Source organism: Diplotaxodon limnothrissa, linkage group LG5 (assembly GCF_057381915.1).
Source record: "Diplotaxodon limnothrissa isolate DT_005_m linkage group LG5, D_limnothrissa_male_GT1.1, whole genome shotgun sequence".
Classification (NCBI taxonomy): Eukaryota; Metazoa; Chordata; class Actinopteri; order Cichliformes; family Cichlidae; genus Diplotaxodon; species Diplotaxodon limnothrissa.
The window spans coordinates 8,546,220-8,565,635 of NC_140600.1; the positions used below are offsets into that span (position 1 = coordinate 8,546,220).

Sequence of the window (19,416 nt, forward strand, 5' to 3'; positions counted from 1 at the left end):
AAAGTAAATTAAGTGTCCTTCCCAGAATATCCAACGCTTCTCATCTGTCTGACCAACAGAGTTCTCACGGCCGGTATCAGCCATGTGCGAGAACCACGACGGCCTTTCTCACCGCAGCATCAGTGAACACCGACGGCTGCACAGCCCCTCCGGGGACGAGCAGGAAACAGAGCTGGAGCCAAGTTTGGAACAGGACGAAGAGGAGAAGGAGCACGAGCAGGGCCGGGAGGCGGAGCAGGACAAAGACCATGACGGCAACGTGACTCCAAGCAGAAAAAAAGAGATCATGGTAATAAAGACCTCCCGATGGAGCTTTAATGCGTTTCCAATGACAGAAGGGCTAAACGCACACTTTTAGTCACCTTGCCCACAACTCTGGCTTAAGTGCAGGGAGGCGATGATGTAAAGAGGTGCAGTGCAAGCGTCTCAGTCCAGCTGAGGTTTATCCAGCAGGGGCATAACGCTGTGGCAGCTTTGCTGGATTTAGCATTCACTAACTCTTCTCCTTTCACTCAGGCTTACATGCTTACTCTGCACTGCTCATAAATCCTGCTAACGGCTTTACAGTTTTTAACCCTTTCTCATTATGCTGACAAATGCAGACCCGAGCCGTGCCTCTGTTTACTAACATGCTTTTTCTATTTTTAAACTCCTGCTGGCGAGAAGGAGGAGGACGGGTCACCAATTGACAGTAAACAGGAGGTATTTGGTGTCTGGTGATTTGGTCTCTGTCTGTCTGTCTGTATGCTGTCTTTATTATAAATACTGTGTCTGTTAATTGTTCCTCGCCCTCTCTGCATATCTCCCACTGGGTTTTGTCTCTGTACCTGTGGCTGTCATCACTGACAAACAAAAAAAGCTATACTGCATTGCACCACATTAACAAGTGATCCAAAGGCTGTAGTGGCCTTTAAGGAACGGTTTGGCATCCCAGCAAACATTTGAAAGACACTGATGGTCAGAATTAGGTGTAAAGGTTCACTTAAGATTTAGATATGGCTGTAATGCTTATAGTTTTATTAAATGTTCAAAATTTACTGGGATGGCTTTATTTTCTCATTTCAGAATCTGTCTCAGCATGATACGTGTATCTGATAGCTAAATCTTTGCTTTCTGTCTGCCTGCTTGTCCTCTCACCGGCTTACCGCCTTGTGTCTGCATCTGACCTTGTTCCTGCACTCTCTTGCCCCGCACTCTTCACCTTTGACCCCCTCTCTTGCTCGCCCATTGTCCTGCAACCAACTCAGCTCTCTCAGTTGGACCAGGAGACTACTCCTCGGCACAAACAGGAGGTACAGGTTCTTGGATTTTGGCTCTTGTGCTTCTTGTCGTGTGTGCCTTTAATAGACTGAGGTTTGCCCGCATCTTTTCAGTCAGTTTATATTTGATTTATTTATATATTTTAAAAGGTATTTGAAACATCCAGCAACAAATCTCTAGCACTGCTTTCAGAGATAGACGTGAGCTTCTCCCCATCCTTAAGTGCCTGTAATGCAGCATCGGTGCATTCTTCTCTGGGAAAAGCACTCAGATGCTCGACTTAAGTGAATGTGCTGGTACAAGTTCTCCATTTTTAGGTTGTATTACAAGTCCTTCATTCAAAGCTCTACTTTAAGCACAGTAACATCCACTGAAAACATCAACAACACTTCATATTGTAAAATGCTGCTGTATTCTGACACCTATCAGAACCAGCATGAACTTTTTCAGCAGTATGAGCTATAGTAGCTCGTCTGTTGACAGCCTTTGACCCCACGTGCATCGATGAGCCTTAGCCGCCCATCGCCTTTGTTGTTTCACCATCACTTTTGATAGATACTGAGCTCTGTAGGCCAGGAACACCCTACTATAGCTGCGTTTAGACATCCTCTCACGCAGTGGTGTATCCATCACAGTTTAAACGTCATCAAACTTGCTCAGATCCTGACCCTTGCCTGTTTTTCTTGCTTCTAAAGCACCAACTTTGAGGATAAAATGCTAATTTGCTCCCTAAAATATCCCACCCATTAACAGGTGACAGGATTAAAAGATAATAAGTGTTATCCACTTCACCTGTCACAGTTTATAATGTTATGATTGGTGCAGTTATATCTGTAGGGGACATTTATCAGATAAATATTTACCTGTTATACTGTTAGTGGAACTGAAAAGCTCAAAGAGGGGATGTTGCACTAGAAACAGTATAAGTTCCTGTTCTGAACAGCCGTTTCTTCAGGTGAACTGCAGAATACTGTTTATGCAGGTGAAGGAATATGGGTTTTGTTTTGTTTCCTGTAGCTGTTGTCCAATCTTCCAAAAAGAGAGCTTTCTGAGTTTTGATTAGCGAACGGCATTAATTGATTATTCATATTCATTTTGTCTTGCATCCTCTTTGCAGTGCGTGCCTTGATTGTTGTGCTCATTCGTGTTTTGAAAGCTAATTCTGTCGTAACTTATTGAAGCCATGCTGTAGCTTCAATAAGCATCTTAAATGTCAGTGAACACCAGCACAAAGGACCAAAATGTTAGCGGAATCTCTAACTGGCATAAATGCGAGCAGTTTGCGTGGCCTCCTCTCCCTGTGTACATGAAGTATTACCTCACAACGTTCCCATACATGCCATACAAGTCTCAGGTGTTCATGACAGACTGATGGACTGTTATCTTCTGCTCTTCTCTAGTTTCTGGATAAGTCGCAGGACGTCTTGCTGAAGCACCAGGCCAGCATCAATGAGCTAAAGAGAGCCTTGAGGGAGCCCAACAGCAAGCTGATGAACCGCGAGAAGCGTCTGTCAGCGACCTCCCCAACCAGCACACCAGAGAAGAAGGCTGTGAGTGGGGGATGAGGGTAGGGGAGCTGTGGAGGGCTTTCAGGTCCATTATGGCCAATATCTCAAATCTAGCGACCTCTAAAACTTGACATTCCATTAAAGGCCATCGATATTCCCGTGTGCCAGTGTCCTCTTTCCACTTCTCGCTCTCGTGCTCGTTATGCAGGTTTTTAACTGCTTCATTAGCCTAAAGAGATACTGCACGGTCATATGATTTAAAGAAACATAGTGATTGAGCGTGATTGTTGAAGATAGATTCTGTTTTCCCTGCAGGCATTTCAAACAGGTGTCTCCAATATCATGGCAGTCGGAAACAAACATACAAATCCCCTGTTTATTTTAGGACAGCCGTGTAATGAATTGCTTTCTACCTTTTCTCTGGAATACCAGGATAATTCTCTAAATATCTCCGAGGTGCTTGAAGATGACTGACAAGTAGCACACAAGGAAACATCTTGAAGAGATTAGATCCGAGATGTTTTTGAGATTTTCTCAATGCGAGGCACTCGAGAACCAATCATCAGTCGTTTTTTTCTCCCCTGATTGCCTAACAGTTAGATCGTTTTCTTTATGCTAGATCACAAAATCTCTCAAGCTTTCATGGTATTGTGGTAATAGGGCTTTTAAAGATGAGATTGGCCTCTTCAGATAGGATAGTGTTTGCTGGTGCCTAAGTTGCCTTCAGACAATCTCTCATCTGCTGTCTGCCACAATCAGATTATAACCACAGAATGTCAAATGTTGTCTGTGGCAGAAAATGTAATCTGCTGTGTGCTTCATTCCAGAGGTCGGGGTTGTTTCTGTTTGAGTGACATTCGAAAGCTGGGAAAGTCTTGCTGCTCTTTACTGTTTCCAAGAGATTTAGTGAAACTCAGCTCTTTGATGTTGTTGCAGAATAAAAAAAAAATCTTTTTGCATTGCAAATGCCTCCAGATTTGCTTATGTGGATTTGGTGGCTGTCAGGTACATGGAGCTGCATGATTTTAGTTTGAAGTTCATTAAAAAGTTTCTGCTAGAACAACTCGCTTGTATCCTGTTAACACTGATTCTTTCTGCCTTTTGCTTGAAGTTGTGTCTCACAGAATTGCTCTAATGGCTGTTCTTCCTTCTCTCTTTTAAACCCTCTTTTCTGCCTCGTCTCGGTCAGTCGGTGGGCCGGGCAATGGGAAAGGAACCTGTTAACAGCCTGTCTGTTGAGGGTTTCGTCCAGAAGACTCTGGTGACTTCACCCGAGGTTGCACATCTCTCACTCTTTCTCTTTCACTAAGCAGTTTACTGTTTGTAGCATTGGCATGGTGCAGTGCAATTCCTATTATGTACTGCTGTCTTTCCCCACCCAGCAAAAACTTGCTGAAAAGATGACTTTGCTATGACGTATGACAAAAAAATTTGTTTCAATAATAATGTCTGTTACAATTGATATGCATAAAGCCAAAGCAGGAGCACCTTAAAGCTGGATTCTATCTGAAGGCTGCTGGATTATGATAGTTGTAGCTGCAGAAAGACTTGCGGTCCTTTAGAAATAAAAAAAGTACCTGTAGTATGAGACCGCATGCTCATTGCATAACGAGCTGTCAATCTCAAGTCAACAGGCAACGAGCGTGCGGTTTCTCAGTCAGCTCTGCCCCATTTTTGTCAAGATGGCAATGGTGGAAAAGCTCATCTTGAGTCTTCCTAACTGGACTTTGCCAACCAACATCACGGTTGCTACATCTATCCTTTATACTGTCTGGACTGTAATAGCGCCTAAACATTGTGCCCTAAAACACAGAGCAGGACTGAGGAGCAGTCCACAAAGAAACATTAGACTAGTCTGTAGAGTTAGATGTGTCTTCATTTTACTCACAGTTAGTCTATTGTAAGTTTGACTGTTTCAGAAAAATAAATACCGAGTCATTTACAGCCACAAAAAACGACCCCCTGTCGGACTCGAGCCTCTTACTGATGTTGCCCTGGTAACAATCAGCAACACCTGCTCTGACTAGTGGCACTCAAAAAGGAAAGAAGGGCTTATATTTTGTACTAATGCTATCATGGTGAGTTGTTAGAGTCTGTAATGACTCACTGGCAATATAAAGCAGTGAGGATACTTTGTTTGCCCTATTCAACTATCCTAGTCTGACTTAGACTTAGCAAAGGCACTGAGCCTTTAGAAGTTATTGTATCCAAGCTATGGTGCGGGTGTTTTATGCTACACTCACTAGAGTTTTGTGTTTCATAAAGTTTTATTTTTAATTATTGCCACACTTCTAAAAACGGCCTTGTTTATGTTAAATTCCTCCAAAGTCCCTCAGTCAGCCATTTTTTTACTCCTTTGAAAAAAGTCTAAATTGGCCCAGAATTAGTTGTTAAACATAAAAAAAAACGACTAAACTCGTTTATTCAGCTAATAAATGTGATGTTTTGTAGATTTAGTGGGAGTATATCAAAAGATGAGGCTTTTCAACAGCCTGAAAGACAATTTGTAGCAACATCTGATAAGTTTGTCTTTTTAAATGAATATTATTGTTATTACTTTACATCTTTTCAACAGGTTTCTGCAGTGTCTGATGTGAGTCTATCAGGGTTACATGTGATCCCAATGGGAGATCCATTTTGGACTAAATTTAGACTAAATCAAATTAAACTCAGCGCAATTTCAATGACTGTTTTTGGGTTAAATAAATGTCAAGACCGGCTGACCCGATTCAGCACAAAGGTCTGCCCATGGTACTCGGGTGGTGATTTGTTTACCGTTTTAAAGAAATGCATATTGAATAGGTAATACCAATGTTCACTATAACTCCAATATGTAAATTTTGGGCCCTTTTCTTGGATTGAAGTCCTTGTCTAGATTTGATTGTTTGCAGTAGCTGTGCTTGTCTAACTGTGTTTAATCTATACCAACATGTAGGGCTCTGAGGAGTGGGTATTGATTGAAAAACAAGAACCTTATCAACAAGACCATGACTGGAAGGCTGAAGAAAAGAACAAATCTCTCACACCTGATTCCTCATGGGAGAAAAAGGGTCTGGAAAAAGAGATAGACGTTAGCAAGATGATGCATAAGGAGGTAGCAGGGTATGACAGAAAAGAAATGAAAAGCCATATTGATGAGTTTCCATCAACAAAATCGTCCAGAGAGGCAGATGTATGCTCTGAGCCTCGACGTTTTGTGATCCAATTATCCGAGAATGCCGACTCGTTTCAAGACAAATCTCAAAGCAAACCAGCTCGAGCCTCAGACCCTGAGGCGAACAGCGATGCAGCCCCGGGCTTGCGGCACATGAAGGAGCGCACGGCTTCTAAACCGAGGAAAAAGAGGAGACCCCAGAGCTTAAACCTGGGAATGCCCACAGAGCTCGTCTACAGGAAAGGAGGAAGCGATTCCACCGAAGACGAAAACGAGGGCTCGGACTCAGACAACAACTCAGAAACAGCACCGAAGAGAGGAAATCATTGCGAGTCGCCCCCAGTCGCAACGATGAAAGATGATCAGGGTTTAGAAAAGGATCAGCTGGTCAGGGTCTATAAAGACGGCAAACAAGAGGGTAAATTAGTTGGAGAAAGCAGGGAGGTCTCCACCCAAGGAGCAGAGCAGGTAAAGAAAAAAGTGAGCCTTGTTGGGACAGCAGATGTCGATTTAGGCTCAGTGAATGGACCTGGAAAAATAGAGCATGATAGCTCATTCTCAGGGTCTAAAGGAGAGTGTGTGCTGAAGATGCGAGGGAAAGGCTTCATTGACAACAAAGAGTTAGCAGAGGTTAAACTACGACAGGTCAGGACACATGAACGGAAGGTCAGTAGCTCTGGAGGAGAGGATGTTGAGGGTTTCTTGGGCGACAGAGGTCAGAGGACGTCTCTCCACCGACTGTCAGGCAGCAGCTACCAGTCGGAAATAACCAGGATTGTTCCTCTCAAGCCGGAGCGTTCGAAGAGCGTCACGTCCAAGGACGAAAGGGACCATACGGGACAGGACGATCCAAGACGGGGGATCAGAAGAGAATACCGGTGGTCGGTTGGCTCTCCGGAGGGATCCTCAGACCTCAGCTGGACCGACGGTTCCAACTTTCATCCAGCGTTCGCGTCAGATCTGGAGGGCGTTGCTAAAATCGAGCATCCAGACGATAGCTTTCAGTGTGGTAGAGTGTTCGCGGAGAGCCAGTCGTTCAGCTCAAAGGTTTCGGGGCTTCCCAAAATGGCCCCTCCAGCGCCGCCGGTGAAAACACAGAAGGCGAGAGAGTCCGTGCTAATACTCCGGAACAGCAGAAACGCCAGCAGGGAGCCGAGCCTGGACGCGGCCAAAAAGAGACACTCGGTAACTCCTCTTGGCATCTGCTATTCAGTCATTGGAAACAAAGCATGAGCTTCAGACAGACTTCAGCATGAGCACGCCATTATTCTTTTTTCTACGTTTTCAATGACTTGAAACACTCATCCATCTTGCCTTGTTCGTGCCTGCATGAAGAGCAGGCGGAGCCGTACCTCTGCTCTGTCTTGTGGCAGTCAAAAAGTGTGGACATTTTCCCATAAGGCAGTCCAGTTTATCCCCCCCTCCCATTGCCTTTTGACATGCACCACACTGTCTGGCAAATCTGTACAGCTCAACACTGGCTGTGAAAGTTTAAACACACACACACGCAAAAAAAAAAAGTCATGTTTCGGTGTTTTGGTTCATCTTTTTCAGCTGCTGAACCTGAAATTTCCTCCCAGCTCACATTGTTCTCTGTCAGAGGGCGGCAGACTCACATATTACCGCCGCTCCGATGATTTATCCTCATCTCCATGTCATTTCCAAGCTGGAAATACAAAATAAGCGATTTATTGCATATGAACGTTAGAAATTAAATCACTCATTTGTGAAAGGAGAGGGTGGGGGTGTACTGTCATCCATTACTTTGTTAGAGAGCTAATATCTTCCAAAATTAGAGATAAATGGAGTATAGAATTGGTTTGTGCGCAAAAGATTGAGGAACCACATCAAACTGATAACCCTTAAAAAAAACTACTCAGAATTTACAAACTGTCGCTGGATCCGTCACATGGGTGGTAATAAATCAGAAATCATGCGTTGCATTATTTCCATTTACCCTCACCTGGATTGAAAGCCCAGCGGTGTTCTAAACACACCAGTTCCTCCAACTGTGAAAGCCCAGCAGGCAGCAAGCAAACAGACACCACAGCTCAGTGCCTGACACAGTCAGATTTGCTGCTTTCATTTCACTGTTGGTATCATTGGGAGCTTGCACGTGTTTGGCACCGGAATGAAAGGAATTTGGAGTGAATAGACATGACAGCTTTCATCATTCCCCACCTTTTCATCTGAGTCAAGCTCTTGCATATATTGGATTAAACAGGCATGAGGAGAGAGGTGTTGCGTAGCTCTCAGTGTGCGAACAGACCTCACTGGCGAGTGACAATCACATTAAGATCTGATTGAAGTGGGAGAGGGGGGGGGCTGGGAAAATATTAAGGTGCTCCTCCAAACACGTGGACCCACTCTCCCAGTCATTTTGACAGGTTTTGAAATGCATCACGGCACCTTTTTAAAAAAAAAAAAATTAATCAGAAATGTAACAACATCATTTGACTGTATTTGTGTTTAAATTCACGGTGAACCATTGCAACACTTTCTCAGTTAGTGGATGAGTGGCTGCTCTTACTACCAGAAACCTGCTCGTTATACAAAGTGCATGATTTTCTTGCCCTGCCTCTGCTAACTACAACAAATGGCTGTAGATATCGTGGTTGCTTTTCTGTCCTCTAAACTTCTACTGCTGTTTGCTTTTGTCACTGTAGAGCAGTCCTTGAAATTTGTGCTGGTATCCATTCTGAACCTGACTGGATCTGACTGGTCAGAACCAGCGGGCTTGAATTGGGTCTGGCTGAATTTCTCACCTAAACTTGGGTTTGAGTTAATAGCACAAACTTACTAGTGTGTTTGTGTTTTGTATTTACATTTGGACCCTTCAGGATCCCAGTTTAGGTTTACGCTGCAATATTTTGTGCACAGAACCCCACTGGGCTCATATCTTCAGACCCCAGTCAATCACTGCTGTGTCAGTCAGTCCACACTCCATTCCAGCTTGTGCTAACCCTGAGATCCTCTCTCTGCTCTTTCCTCTGCTTCCCTCTGCAGGAGCCTGTCTCTACTCCTGCTATATATGAAGAGCCATTTGCTGACTTCAAGGTTATTCATTTGTATTTGAACCCACCCTTCATATCCTCTGTCCATTTTTCTCTTTTCCTCCCTCGATGCATGTCTCGTAGCTGACTGCAGCTTTTACTACCTGTTATCAATGTATGTGACGTTCAAGTTGCTACTTTTACCAAAACAAGAGTGAGTCTGTAAGTGGATTGTCAGAGCTTTGGATACAAGAAAAGTCGTGTGTTTATATTAGCAGAAGACTAGCTGTTGCATTGCTAATGTTAGTAAGCTAGCTGTTTAAGGAAACATATTGTAGCTAGTTTATTAGGTAGCTAGGTAGTTGGAGCTAGATGGAATATGCACACCACTATGTCTGAAGCCGGGTTGGTTTTTTTTGGAGTTAGGTCCAGCCCTCATCACATTCACTGTCAAAACGTCAAGGATGCAGTGGCAAAAAACTTTCCTCTCAGGGTCTTCAACAGGACTTTGCAAACTAATGGATAATGGCTAGCTTGAGTAGCAAGTTGCTTCTATAACATCGATGATTCCCATTTCTTGCCATCTCCATTCAAAACACTGTAGCTGTGCGATGCCAGAGTTTTGATCCTGTGTCTGTACCTGCACCAGAAGGAGTTTGGGGAGAGGAGGCCTCAGCCGAGCATAGCCTCGGAGGAGGAGCAGGAACGAGACACCGTGGCATGCATGAAGGAAACCCACCTGGGCATCGAACGCAAGTGTTCCAGCATGACGGTCAGCTCCACGTCCAGCCTGGAGGCCGAGGTCGACTTCACTGTCATCACTGACCTCCACTCGGGCCTCGAGGACTTTTCTAAGGGTGTGCCCGAACTGGGAGAGAGGGAGCGACAGCCAGAGGTGGGCCGGGAGGACTTTGAGGAGACCTCCAGGTTCTACTCTGCCCGTCTAATGGGCTCCCGGGACAAGTCTCCCATAGAGGAGAGGCTTCCTGAGGAGGGAATGCATCATGAGGTAGACAGATGAACGCATTTATACGTATTCATCGCCATCATCACCCACTGGCTTCACCCTGCCTGGCTGGACTTCAGTAGCCCCCTGCTGTATTTTTTATTTATTTTTGGACCATGATGTGTTCCTTAAATTTTGTTGATTCCTTATTGTGTTCAGTTTTTGTTCTACTCATTCTTATGTATTAATTGTAATTCACCCATTTTATTTTTGTTGGTGTTTCTTTGAATTTATTGCACCTCTTGCATGTTGTCATCCAGACTAATAAAAATGCATTTCACAGTTTGTTCCTATAAGTTAACATCGCTCGGTTGCTTTCTTTTGTTTAATATGCTGCTTACAAGAATGGGTCTGAAGTCTTCAGGCGACTTGCTGTGAGCAAATCGCTTGCTGCTCTTTGACTGTATTGTACTGTTTGTGTTTGATGCAGCCTCCCGTGGCAAAGAAAGACCCCAACACGGTGAGCGTGGCCAACAAGCTGAAAAGAGCTGACAGCAAGACGGAGACGCACACAAATGGATCGGAAGCCCACGCCAGCGTCGTTAATGTCTCTTCACAGGTAAACCGAACGCAAAAGCAGTAGAAACAACAGCACTATAGTCTGTGTGAGGTGTGTGCGTGTGAGCGTTTGAGCCGCCATGTTTCCTGCCAGGTAAGTGACGCTCCGCAACGTGGTGACGTCATTCGGGGCGACTGGAATCGATAAGGGAATCGTTTGCAAAAATGACAAACAATTCCAAGGAATTGAAACAGTGGGAACCGGTTCTCAACAAGAACCGGTGTTCGGTACCCATCCCTAGTCCTGACTGTGTACAAAGCAGCATAATCCACCGACCTGCACCTCTAAAGTGTAAAAATTAATCTTTGCTTTAAAATGTACAATTTTAGGTTTTTTGTTTTTTTTTACAAGAACCTCCATGCCACTCAGCATGGAAGGTGCTGTTGGCTTTACACGTATTTATTTGCACAGCTTTAACTTACAACATGTTAGATACTGGGCTTTGGATGTGCCTGAAAGCTCTAGACTGAGCTTGGCTTGCTATCTATTCCTCTAACTCATCAACAAGATGAAGATCTGTTTTCCCAAATTGACAAAGTATTTACTTTTTTTAACTTCTTTAGGAAATGTTGGGTTGAATATGATGAGTACTTTAAATACTTATAGGTGAGTGCTAAAGAATTAGGGCTACGGGACTGGCAGAAAGAGGAAATGAGGATCAGTTCCAACAGTCGCCATCAAAGTGACTCGCGATTAAGAATTTCTTATTTGTACAGAGCTTGATTAGAGGAAAAAGCGTCTTCTTTGAGCTGCAGTGACATGATGGCCATATTCCCCAGACACGGATGGAATAATAGCATCATTATGAAGTGATTAAAGTATTGACAGTGTATTAATGAGGATGATGAAAGCAGGTGCGAATCCCATTCATCTCCGGAGGCAGAGATTTGAGTGCCGGCTGGCTGTCCCACAGGAGCCTTATTAAAATGTAATCATCGCTGGGATCTTTAGCCATTCAGCTAATAGTGTGGATGAACTCAGGCGATGATGTAGAGAGGGTGCCTTTGAAGTGCCACATCAGCGTTGAGTTACATTTTCAAAGATGTCAGAGAAAGCCACAGTACAGAGTGTGCATGTATGCTTCTCAGGCAAACTGACGTCATTCGTGGGCAGACACAGATCCTCAGCAGTGACACTGCACAGCCAGCAGAGGGAGACATGCTTTGTCTGTTGAGCTTGGGTTCTAAACAAAAGCACAAAGGCTCAGCAGCTGCTCCGTTCCAGCTGTCTGCAAAGCACCCACACTGTAGGACAATTTATTTTGCTTTCACAAACAATTCATCACGTATAGTTATGAAAATACACCAGCAGCCTCTTTAAAGCAGAACAATAATGGAAATGAATGACACACAAAAACAATTTTAAAGGAATAAAAACAAATCAGTCAAATGCAAAACTTTGGATATAAAGCTATAGTTAGGACACCATCAAAAAGTAAATCTCACATTCCAGTTTAGTACCAATTACTAAACCTTGATGTGACTAAGCTTATCTAATCTGACGTTCTCTCTGCTACTGAAGTGCCATAATGACAAAATCTAGAGAAATTGGTTAATTGTGGGTGCCCATGAGTCTCATTAGGGATATAAAAAGATTTAAAATATATATAAATGAATTATTTAAGCGTAAAAAAAATTCCTGCTGGTGGGTTATACTTCCATTCCAGTAAATTACACCAAAGAGGAGACTGTTTTCTGAGTAAACTCTTTTTATGAGTCTGCTGTTACAAACAGGGTGTATATACACTCACACTTTAATAGGTACACCTCTTCCACTGCTTGCTGATGCATAATAATAAAAATAATCAGCCAATTACGTAGCAGCAACTACAAATTTGACAAGGTTAGCATCTTGACTGTCTAGTAATTTAAGTGACTCTGAATGTGGCATGGTTGTTGAGTATTTCAGAAACTATTGATCTGCTTAGATTTTCCTGCACCACCATCCTTTGGGTTTACCGGGAAAGGTCCAAAAGAGAGTAACTATCCAATAAACGGCAGTTCTCTACACAAAGTCCTTCAAAGCAAGGTGTGCAGAAGTGCGTCTCTGAATGCACAACACATCAAACCTTGAAGAAGATCACACCAAGCGCCACTCTAACCGGCTAACAACAGGAAACTACATTTTCTAAAGGCTCACTAAAACTGGACACTGGAAAAACTGGAAGAGTGTTGCTGGTCTGCAGGTCTGCAACATTTGCATGGCAGGGTCATAATTGAGTGTAAACCACACGAAAGCATGGATACAGCCTGCCTTGTATGTATAGTTGCTGCTGGTGGTGTGATGGCTACCGGAGTATTTTTGCTGGCCATGCATGGCTGCATTTCAGCAGGATAGTGCACCATGCACACCAACATGACTTCATCATGAGTCTGTTGTACTCAAATGCCCTCCACAGTCACATGATCTCAATCCCATGGAACACCTTCGCGATGTGGTGGAACAGGAAGTCAAGGACATGCAGCTACTGGATGATGCTGGCATGTAAATCTCTGAGGAATGTTTCTAGCACTTTCTGCGGCACAAAGAATTATTCGACGCGACTGGGAGGTTCCCGGGAAAAATGTGTTTGCTGTTCTTTTTGAACAATCTGCTGGATAAATGAATCAAATTTCAGTTTTTATTTAACCACTTGCTTCTCATGCCATCCAAATATGGTGATAGAAAATATCGTCACTTTGGTGACATCAAGGACTGGGCAGCTAGCATTTAGCTGCTAGCTGATTCATGTCTGCTGGAAGACATTGTAATTTACCTGAGCTGACCTTAAAAAGGAACGAGACCTTTCAGTGAGACAATAATCTTGAACGCACTAGCAATTCTACCAAGAGATGCCCTCGAATGAAGAATGAAGGCTCGTGAAAAGCTCACTTTGAAGTCCCATTGAACCGTTGTACATTTAATACATTTAATAAAATCCCTCAAATATCTGATTTTGCATAGAAGAGTGAAAAACTTCACCTTTTATACAAAAGTCCTGCACAAAATAGTTATTCTTGCTAAAATGCCAAAGCAATACTTGTTTCTGAGCACACTGCTGTACTTATATTACCTTTACTGTATCCATATGTACTGTTTGAGTACAGGGGTGTACAGAGGTTGGTGTTCTTATTTCTATATATTACCTTGTATATATCCATGATGAAATGGATGCTGTCAGCACAAACACTGTTGACTTGGATTTGATGGAGCAGTAAATCAGTCCTCATCACTTTCTTTAAAGTGAGACTTTTTAACGAGTCAGTGTAGAGATAAACAGAGATAAACAGCAGAACTTCACCAGCAGACATGTGTGATGTGCTTTAGATCGCTTTCACTGTATCTAATGACATAAATAAATAAAGACAGTAAGGCAGCATTAACAGCAGGTCTTTTTGACTCGACAGGAAAAACAGATGAAACAAATTAGAATAAATTGTCCAAACAGCAGTGACACCATGAAGCAGCTCAGCGACGGTGCTCATTATGTTGTTTATAGCCACTTGTCCTGTTTGACATGCCAAAATGTCTGTTGTGGAGGTCCAGCCCTGGCATTGTCATTAACTGAGGAGCAGCCTTAATTCAGGTTTTTGAATATGACCATTATGTTCCTGCTGTAGTGTGTCAGAATGAACGGCCTCATTTCATCATATATATGTTGTCTCTATAACAGGGGTGGTTCAAAATGTAAATGTGAAAAATTGAAATGTAAACTCTATGAAAAAGGAAGTAAAATCAAACTCCTCAAAGTGCAATGTTAAATCCACTACAATTAGCAGAGAACAAAACCACACTATTCTATTTTAAATATGCACTAATGCTTCTTTGCACTAATCACAGATTGTATTTAAAAAGCTCATTAAAGACTGTTAATAAGGGCCATTTCCTCTTTTTCAGAACTATGGAGTCGTCAGTCCACAGGAGGCTCCTGCTGCCGTCAAAGAAAATGGCTCTCCTGTAAGTATCTTTGATGAGGAGCAAAGGGACAGTACGTGTGTGTGTGTGTGTGTGTGTGTGTGTGTGTGTGTGTGTGTGTGTGTGTGTGTCCACAGTGAGAAACCCTAGCGATTTGTCCACTGATTTCCTCTCTTCTTGCGTTGAACTTTCATATCCTGTTGAATGACTGTAGAAATGAATAATGTTACACGAGGCAGCTGTTTGCAGGACCACATTCAGATATCTTCACGTGTTTCTTTGTAATATAGTCTGTTGATTCCAACATTTACATTCTACCAGCAGTGATAGCTGTTTTTTCTTGATGCTCATTATATTTCTGTCCAAGTCAAAGTCCTGAAAATGCTAAACTTAGAGTTTTGCTTGATGTTTTAAATATGTGGCCAAGTACTAAAACAACTGCTCAAGGCTGTATGACCAATCAGCATGTCTCACTTGATGTGATGAAACGAAACATTAGAGTACATTAATAGAACTAACAGTTGTGTTCATCGTCCCCTTGTCTTTACAAGCCCTGCAAGCATATTGTGCAATCTTTTTGTTCATTGGTGTGAAAAATGTGATCAGTGTACTAGTGACGAATTTTCTGGCTCTTATTTTGAAAGTTCAGTTGTTGCTAATCGGTTACCACTGACACATCCCATCTCGCGCTTTCTTACCGGTGTGGCTACAGCTAGCAACTTTAAGTTCTGCTCTGAAAATCTAATTGCTGGAGTACCTGCAGCAGGTGCAGCGGCGTTGCAGAGCAGAACAAGGACTGCTGTTGCCAACTGTCATTCAAGACAGTGGAGCTGATTTTTGTTGTTATGCACAGTCCACTATGATGAGACTCACTGGTTTATTAGGCGCAAAGTTACAAAGAATGTACTTCTATGGGAAATCATTACAAGATCAGCTGTTAGTGAAGTTTTTTTTATAACGCAGAGAAAGCAAATTGTTGCTGCACACATCAGCATTGTCAGTGGCTTGTATTATTACCAACAGCTGATAAAGAGAGTTTTGTTGACCAGGGCATGTGGTGCACAGAAACTCTGATAACAGTTAACAGATTTCAGATCTTTGATTTAGATCCCAGGAGGCCGAGACCCCCCAAGGCTGGCAGAGCGGTACACGTTGTGTCCGAGCATGTTTTTGCTGTTAGCTTCGTCTATTTGTGTATAACTGCTCTCTAATGACTGTGCTGCAGGTAAAAGCCAGCACCCAGGGGAGAGAGTCTGTTGTGTCCCCGCTGACCATCACTGCTGAGAACGTTACCTCAGCAACCACGACACAAGTTACCAAGGTAACACTTCATGAGTTCCTATGGTTACAGTTTGATGGCCGAAGCATTAGGTCAGCGCCATCACATCTTTGTCTGCGTTACCCGTCCTTATAGATGCATTGGAGTGGAAGATCAAATAGATTTTATTTTCCTAACTTCTTAACTTCTTAATTAATAACAGGAAACTGTAATTAATATGTTAACAATATATTTTGATAAGGTGATCGACTCTGATAGGCTTTACATGAATACTAATAATACAAATCATTATTCCCTGCAGCTCTATTAGGACTGAATTACTGTTAGACAACATGATTCAGTGTGTTTCTACGTTATCAAGACTTTTAGTGCATAAAGACACATTTAGTTTTACAGGACACCAGTTTCATATCACTTAACAGTTAAAAAAGTCTCACACTAAATAAACTGAATGGATCTGTGTAAATTGGAAGGAGGACATGGATAAAATAGACTACAATAACAACACACTGCTGCTTTTTCTTGTGTGTCATTTTATATGATTCATTAAATTTCATTCTTTCTTTATTCAACAGACTGTGAAAGGAGGCTACTCAGAGACCAGGATCGAGAAGAGGATTATAATCACAGGAGATGATGATGTGGACCAACATCAGGTGAGAGACACTGTTCACAGAAACCCTCGCAAAGCAATGTTCGGATGAGAGGGTTACGACACACGCGTTGATGGTTTTTATGTCCCCAGGCACTTGCCATGGCAATCCAAGAGGCAAAGCAGCAGCATCCTGACATGCTGGTGACAAAAGCAGTAGTTATCAGGGAAACAGAGTCGCCCACTGAGGAGCTACAACAGAAAGCAGAGGTAAATATCTCTTGTTACAAGAACTCTGTACTTTTTAAGGATTACTTCAAGCACTTGACAGGCACAGAGCCTATGCTTAGACTCAAGGTTTTTTGTTGGAAAGTTAACCAAATGATTACAAAACACAGAACAAGTACAGAGGGCCACCTAGGTGCAAAGCTAATCCAAAGAAATGCAAAACAATTATAAACAGTTGGGAAATGACTGCCGAGAGAAATAAAGCAACTAGACATCAAAATGAGATACAAAATAACTACAAAGGAGATAACAGATGATTACAGAGGGATGCCAAATGACAATAACTATATATTAAAAAATTATTGTAAAGATGTAACTGGACTATAGAAGGATGAAAAATGACCTTAAAGAAATGCCAAGTACCTACATAATAATGCAACTACAGATTCAGACCAAATGACCAAGAAGATACAAAGTGGTTTAGACTTGCCAGAGATGCACACACATTACAAAGGAGAAATGAAAACAAAATGATGCAAAACTGTTCCAAATTACTATAGAGAATGAAAAATATGCACAAAAAGATATACAAAGACATAAATTGACTGCTAAATGACGTGCATAATAACCATGAGTAACATAGGGATGCAAAATGTCAACCAACAGAAAGAAAGATATTACATACAGATACAAAACATCTAACTATACAATAAATATTAATTGAGAAGAAAAGAGTAATAAACCCGATGCCTACAAAAGATGCAGAACATTATCAAACAAATGGAACTAGAATAGATACAAAAAGAAAGCAAAATAGCTAAAATGAGATGAAAATGTACCTCCAGCCTCTTCCAGGAATCACTGTAATCACCTCTGAGTATGTTAACCCTCAGATAATGGAATCTCAGCTTTTCTGGCTCAGCAAACAGGTCAGAGTACTGAGTCCTAAAACAGATAAGGATTAGAGATTCAAACCAGATCAGCTCCACATCCAGTTGGACTGTTATTTGCCAGTTCATCCTGTCTGGGTCTGTTTGGATCTCTTCATAGTGGGTTATTCGGTCCCAACATGATCTGTATTCCTTATGGAAAATGGCCCATCCTCCGAAAACTATACTAAAATATTGCCTGTCCTGTTTTTTATTTTATTTTTTGTTGTTAAATTTGATACTATTATTTAACTCTTGGTATTTATGGCTATCAGTGAAGGCTGATATTAGATGAAGTTGTAAATGGTTATACTGGGGAACACTAAAGTAGATTATTTTCTGTCAAACTCATAGATTATTTCTGCCATGACTGGATAAAAATACTTAATAAATGCTATGGTGAATCTTGGTATTGTAGCGCCATTGATAATGGTGTTCTTTCTCTACTCACATGGACTGAGGGTGATTGAACTCAGAGCTGATTGAAGTAACACTGATCGGCTGTTCTGGAACCAAAAAAGTCAGTTTGTAAAACGTTCTCCGTGGAAAAAGGGCTCAGCTCTCTGTGGGATGTAGTAAGATACAAAACCATTATAAAGACATCTTAAATGAACAAAAAGGAGAGACGAATCCTACAAAGATGCAAAATTAGTGTATTAATGTAGAGTGACTACACATGGCACAAAAAAATGAGAAGAAAGAGAAGAAAAACAGATTTATACATGCTCACGAGCACGAAACATCTTTTTATGTATGTGTTGTCATGTGGTTGCAGTCCTGATTGAACATGGTGGCTCCTGAGACGGGGGACAGGAGAGGATCCTCCAGCTGTGTGTCTCCGGCCCCGCCCTGCAGTATGCCACCAACCCGATAAGAGGACTTTCTACCCCACTGTGTACACACCAACACGACAACAGACTGCGTTCCACGAAGCAGTAGACCTCCACTCCTTTCCCTTTAGACGTACCAACTGTGACTGGCCTCTGATCTGACCCGGCTTCCCATCCCGTACCGGCCGATCCCAGCCCTCCACCCTCTAGTGGAAAGAGGAAAAATCTTCGATTGGAAGATTTCTCACATTTCTTCCATATTATTTAATGTAACATGTTTTGGCTCGTTTGAACCAGTGAGGTGTCACCTCTCACAGTTTGTGTTTAAGGGTCACACGTCTACCCCGTGCTGCTGTTATTATTAGAGAAAAGGAGGGGTGGGAGAAAGTATGGGGACAATGCTGGTAGCATGGGTAGGGATGGGGAGGTGCCAAGTGGCAAGAGCCAGCCTTTTTTGCTTGTTGGCCATCTCCTAGCCATGCCACCTTCAGTATAATCAACTGCTGTCTTATTAGCTTTTTACATTTTTATCTATAGAGGATCTAATTTATGTTCAGTGTTTGCTTGTTTATGAAATATGTATAATATCAGAAGATTATAATCTGCATGATTCAATTAAAAATAGCAGGGGGAATGAAAACAAAACAAAAATACACACATGAATATGTCCGCCTTTGGAAGCCCGGAGAAGTGGGAATGAGGACCGTTGAGAAAGTGTAAAATACATGAGGCCAATGAATGGTGGACAGACTGTACTAACTATTCAGAGGACAGCTGAAACTGGTCCCAGTCTTCAACACACAAGCATCACTGTCCTCGTCCAGCTTCACTGTTATTGTTTTGCTGTCAGCTCACCACCAACACAAAGAGATGCTGGTCACAGTTTTAGGGTTTTCAGAGGAAATTTTAAATATAAATAATATTCTATTTGTGATATATATTTACTTCTTTTTTCCTTACTTGCTTTACTGACTTCCATTGGGAAACAGAGTTTGTTTGACACTCTTGTGTTTTTGGACATTTCAGCCTTTATGTGTGAACATGCTGTAAATTCTCCCTGACAGAGCTGTAACCAACTGGCTCCAAACTTAGAGCTGGTTTTCCAGATTGTAAAGTTGGGCTGCAAAAAGCCAATGTTGACATCAAAGCCACCAGCTGTGATTTACTAATGTTGGCCACGTTTA

General features: G+C 42.3%; 1 protein-coding gene across 1 annotated transcript in view; it reads left to right on the top strand.

Annotated features, from left to right (window-relative positions):
- Positions 1 to 18,234, top strand: part of LOC146631562 (uncharacterized) — a 36,336-nt gene extending 18,102 nt beyond the window's left edge. The window contains exons 11-24 of the mRNA XM_085353767.1: positions 60 to 289; positions 667 to 702; positions 1,248 to 1,292; positions 2,661 to 2,810; positions 3,958 to 4,044; positions 5,704 to 7,107; positions 8,929 to 8,979; positions 9,565 to 9,924; positions 10,352 to 10,480; positions 14,357 to 14,416; positions 15,600 to 15,695; positions 16,229 to 16,309; positions 16,399 to 16,515; positions 18,178 to 18,234. Of these exons, the coding sequence (XP_085209893.1) occupies positions 60 to 289; positions 667 to 702; positions 1,248 to 1,292; positions 2,661 to 2,810; positions 3,958 to 4,044; positions 5,704 to 7,107; positions 8,929 to 8,979; positions 9,565 to 9,924; positions 10,352 to 10,480; positions 14,357 to 14,416; positions 15,600 to 15,695; positions 16,229 to 16,309; positions 16,399 to 16,515; positions 18,178 to 18,183 (2,852 nt within the window). The 3' untranslated portion in view covers positions 18,184 to 18,234. The remainder of the gene's footprint in view (positions 1 to 59; positions 290 to 666; positions 703 to 1,247; positions 1,293 to 2,660; positions 2,811 to 3,957; positions 4,045 to 5,703; positions 7,108 to 8,928; positions 8,980 to 9,564; positions 9,925 to 10,351; positions 10,481 to 14,356; positions 14,417 to 15,599; positions 15,696 to 16,228; positions 16,310 to 16,398; positions 16,516 to 18,177) is intronic.
- Positions 18,235 to 19,416: the final 1,182 nt, after the last annotated feature.